The sequence below is a fragment of the Crassostrea angulata genome, chromosome 8, assembly GCF_025612915.1.
Source record: "Crassostrea angulata isolate pt1a10 chromosome 8, ASM2561291v2, whole genome shotgun sequence".
Classification (NCBI taxonomy): Eukaryota; Metazoa; Mollusca; class Bivalvia; order Ostreida; family Ostreidae; genus Magallana; species Magallana angulata.
In genome coordinates, this window is record NC_069118.1 from 30,088,121 (window position 1) to 30,093,042 (window position 4,922).

At 36.1% G+C, this 4,922-nt stretch overlaps 1 protein-coding gene across 1 annotated transcript; it reads left to right on the forward strand.

Annotated features, from left to right (window-relative positions):
* Nucleotides 1–2,823: 2,823 nt before the first annotated feature.
* On the forward strand, nucleotides 2,824–4,922 carry LOC128157934 (intraflagellar transport protein 57 homolog). Its single transcript, XM_052820609.1, has 2 exons — nucleotides 2,824–3,837; nucleotides 4,445–4,922. Exons 1-2 carry the CDS (start codon nucleotides 2,885–2,887, stop codon nucleotides 4,743–4,745), a joined length of 1,254 nt encoding a protein of 417 aa, XP_052676569.1. The 5' UTR covers nucleotides 2,824–2,884; the 3' UTR covers nucleotides 4,746–4,922.

Sequence of the window (4,922 nt, forward strand, 5' to 3'; positions counted from 1 at the left end):
TGCACAATTATCCAGAGCGTTTTGATATCTAACTGATAACAAAGTTTGGAGCTCTATATCAAACAGACAGGCAGACTGTATAGCTGTTCCGATTCAGGCTTAGATCTATCTATATACTCAGTATATTTGGGACAACGTAACATTATGCAATTATATGTATGTTAAACTTATTCATCTGCAATAACGAATTTTGTCGTTATGAGAGGTAGCGCGATTGTAGGTCGTTGAGATTATTTGTTGTATCGTGGGCCAATGGGAGATCCGCCGGAGTCATGTGGAACTGTGGAAAGGTTGTCGACCAAAGTTTGTGAATGAACTGACGCGACTTTATAATCTGAAGCTTTGTGTAGACTTTAGAATTATACATGTGCAATTATACAGAGAGAGAGAGAGAGAGAGAGAGAGAGAGAGAGAGAGAGAGATTAGCAGGTGGTGGAACCCGAATTTCAAAGTCGAATTATACTTTAAAAGTTGAGTTCTACTATATATAGTTATACATGCATGTTATTGTATACTATACAAGTACAATGCAGTGGCATCAGAAGCAAATTGAAGATGGGGGGGGGGGTTGGAGGGCTAGACTTATCAAATATCTTGACATGCTAAAAGTGAGAAAAAAAAGACTTTGGTAATGGTTATGTATAACTTGGCCAAAAAAAGCCTCCCCCCCCCCCCCCGGTTCCGACGCCTATGCAATGCGAATGGCCTTATGAACATAAAAACGGTCGATCTTTAACTTCTTTGCAAACATATGCGTGCAAATGCATGCTAGATATATATCCAGATTGCACATAATGCCTCATGAATTGATTGCATGGAAAGTTTTAGATTTAAAAAAAAAAGTAATATAATTAAATTGGTCATTGATTATTAATTAAGGCGAAGGGAAAAATAATAATTCGAACCTCGGTCCGTGAATCTCTATAGTCAGGTGCTAAATACTCACTGGTCTGACCAGTCGACCGTCACATGTAAATTATAAGTACATTTCAAACTTGCAAACATTATACATGTTATTCTTCTCTTTTTATAAAGGAGTCTGTATAATTATAGTTCAACATGAAAGACGTGAAATTATGACTAGTAAATTTTTTAACGCCCTATTATCTTCATTACACATATTTTCAAGTGTCAAATGTACCTGATATACAATAACATGTATACGCACACATGTTGACTGATCAAATTCCCTGTTGACGTTATAGAAGGAATTTGCAATGCATCAGTAGATTTCATCTTAATCCCCTTACAACTCATCATGCGCGCATGAGATTAATCATAACATTGCACTCGAAGACATGCACTGTGCATATGCAATAGTAAATGATATACAAGCATGTATATTCAATTGTCACCGAACCTATTTTTAGAAATTTGAACATGAATATGGAAGCCGTTTATATGAATGCTTTCTAGAATTATAATCTCTTGAGTTTTTCAGTAAACATTAATTCGGATATGTATACTAAAACTTCTCAATATGCGTTCTTTATGTGACTCAGTATTATGTGGATGTACATGTACAATGTAAAATTATAGGGATTAATTAAAATTTATCATTCCAATTTAATGAAGCACCATATGCAAAGCTTGCTGAAAATTTCCGTTGATAACCCACACCTCTAGGACCTATAGATGCATACTAACGATATTCATGTTCTCAATTTGAAACTTGTGACTTTCGTAAGTATTTTTGACCAAATTATTAACATAACGAGTAAATATCAGAGCATTGTGAGCTCTATATTAGCTTCTTGCTATTAATTTGTAAGAACAATTAAATTGCGACCATTCAAGTTAGCATTTTAAGCCCCCCCCCCCCCCCACCTCCAGGAAAAAAAAACAGCCACCCATACCAAAAACAAAAACTAGCTAAAAAAACCAAATAAATAAAAATAATAGACTATGCAAACAAACAAGCCCCAAAAATGAAACAACCCATAAAACTACCCCCCCCCCCCCCCAAAAAAAAAACCAAAAAACAACAACAACAAAAAACGCCCGCACTAACCCTCCACCCACAAAAAAAAAATGAGCAAAATAATACATTATATCCATTAGTCCACAAAAAATGAATTCACTCAAACACCGTGGCTACATAATTACATGTACTCTTATATCTGTTTTTACTGCTATGCTTAGGGGCTTGATTAAAGTCCGTATTTTTAAGGGTCCTTCACACATTTGGGTTACAAGTTACGCATATACCAGCCCATATCAAAGTTCATAATGTAACGGATAATGATTGTTCTGGCATTAGCCGTTATTTTAGCGGTAGAATGTCAGAAAATGTAAAAAAAAAAAAAAAAAAAAAAAAATGGGGGGGGGGGGGGGCAACTTTTAAAATTAATCATTTTTTCCTGCTGTATTCGAACTCAGACCTGCGGGTCAGTTGAATGAAGCTGTATACACTGCGCTACAAAGAACTGCCGGATGAAATTGTGAAATTGTGACGTGCTGAGTGAAGCATGATACAATTTTTAGGGTAATCACATTAACTGTTTCAAAAATTATCCAGAATTTAAACATATTTACGGGCACATGACGTTATATTTTTTTTTTCATTATACTCTCAATATACGATTATGTTTCTCATTATACCGTCTACCTAATAAACGTACAGGGTATATATTTTATTATGTGTTTTTCAGAAAATATCTAACATCGGGTGCCATGCAATGATTATTATATGCTCTATTATACACACAGTACAACCTAACATAAATAAAATCTTTCGTACGAGTTAATGCAAACTGAGTGCAATTTCTAGATCAATAAAGCGTTTAATGATATGAGAATTCCAACGTGAATAATGCGTACATCCGCGATTTTGATGAAATATTTGTTAACGACCGTCGACGCGAATCTTGTTTGAGCTAAGAAAATGTCAGAAGACAAACGCCGTGGAGAAGATGTGGAGGATGGGGGTCCTGGTCTTGTTTATATGCCATTTGTTATCATGGAGGAGATCTTGGACAAACTTAGGCTACTCGATTACGAACGACAATTCCAAATGAAGATGAAAATGAAACCCATTTCGAGACACTATTTTGCCATCCCAACAAACCCCGGCGAACAGTTCTTTATGTTCACATCTATATGTGCATGGCTTCTTCAAAAAGCAGGGCGGAATTTTGAACAACCTCAGGAATACGATGACCCCAATGCTACCATATCCAGTATCTTGGAAGAGCTTCGTCACTTTGGCCATTCGGTGGACTTTCCGCCATCAAAACTAAAGCAAGGCTGCGGTGAACACTGTATTTATGTGCTTGATAAACTTGCAGATGAGGCTTTAAAGTCTTCTGGGTTTCACTGGGACAAACCTGATTATCCACAGGAAGAACTCGAAGAGGAAAATGTTGTCGAAGATGATGCAGAGCTGACCCTGAATGAAGTGGAAAAGTCCATTTTTCAGAACGAAATGGAGGAGGAAGAGTTTGAAGAAGAAGAACAAATATTGGATTTGGAAGGACTGAAAAGACTCAGCCAGAAGAATCAACAAGTGGAACATTCCAAACCAGAAGAAATAATGGAATCAACAACCGATGCGGCAGCTTGGAAGCTAGAAGTAGAACGAGTCTTACCCCAGCTTAAAGTGACAATCAGGAAAGATAACAAAGACTGGCGAGATCATGTTGAACAGATGCATCAGCACAAGGATGGCATCGAATCCTCGCTGACGGAAACTAAATCCTACCTTGACAAACTCCATGACGAAATTAGCCGCACTCTAGAAAAAATTGGAAGTCGAGAGAAATACATCAATAACCAACTGGAACATTTGCTATCAGAATACCGTGCTGCTCAGGATCAGCTCTCAGAAACAAAAGAAAGGTGAGGATTTTTCAGTGTTAATCTTAAATAGATAAAGTATATATATTCATTGTTTATCATGGCTATTTTATCCAGTTCACCTGCTTTTGAAATTGGCATTTATTCTTGTAATAGATGAATGAAACATTAGTAGATGCCTATCAAGCCTGGTTTTATTTAATCATAAGACAAATTTATAGTTAAGTTAGATATTATATATATAATATTTTTGACATTCCTTCTAATTTGTAATTGATTCCTGGCAGTGATTATTTTTTTTTTATCCTTTTGAATACATAGACATTGAGAAGTATAATGTTCCATGTCACAGTCAACATCTATGCAACTATATGTACATGTAATGTCACATATTTTCTGAGAGAAATAGATAACCATAACTATGTTTTTGTAGTACGGTACAAGGTTGAAAAAGTTTGGTATGTCATGATTACTTTTGTATCTAAACAGGATACAAACATATTTTAGTTTTTAAAAAGAAAAGAAATTTGAAAAACCTGTTAAAATTGGAACGTACATTTATGTGAGTGAATAATTGGAATGAGTAATAAATGAGTTCCCAAAAAAACACAAATATTTTAATTTAAAAAAATGTAACACTGTGTTACAGATACCGCCAGGCAAGTGGAGGCGTGACGGAACGATCTCGCATGCTGGCCGACGTGACGGAGGAACTGGAGCGCGTCAAGATGGAAATGGAGGACCGTGGGAGCAGCATGACAGACGGAGCTCCGCTGGTGAAGATCAAACAAGCCATCCAGAACCTCCGGAAGGAAAACGTCCAGATGGAAATCCGAATCGGAGTGGTGGAACACGTTCTTCTCCAGGCGAAACTGAAAGACAAAACTTCGCAGAATAAGGAAGTGCACAGTAACAAAACACAGGACACATTTGACTACAATGCCTATTAAAGGATTTTTTTCTGCGAATTAAATTCGTGGTTGTTCAGTTATTTATATGTGATAAATTATTCCATCCATTTACTAGTATTTTTTTTATATTGTGCAAGATTTTTCATGTATAGTTTTTTTATGTAGAAAAGAACACTTGATATTCTCTGAGATCTGAATAAAGCACAAACTAAGGTA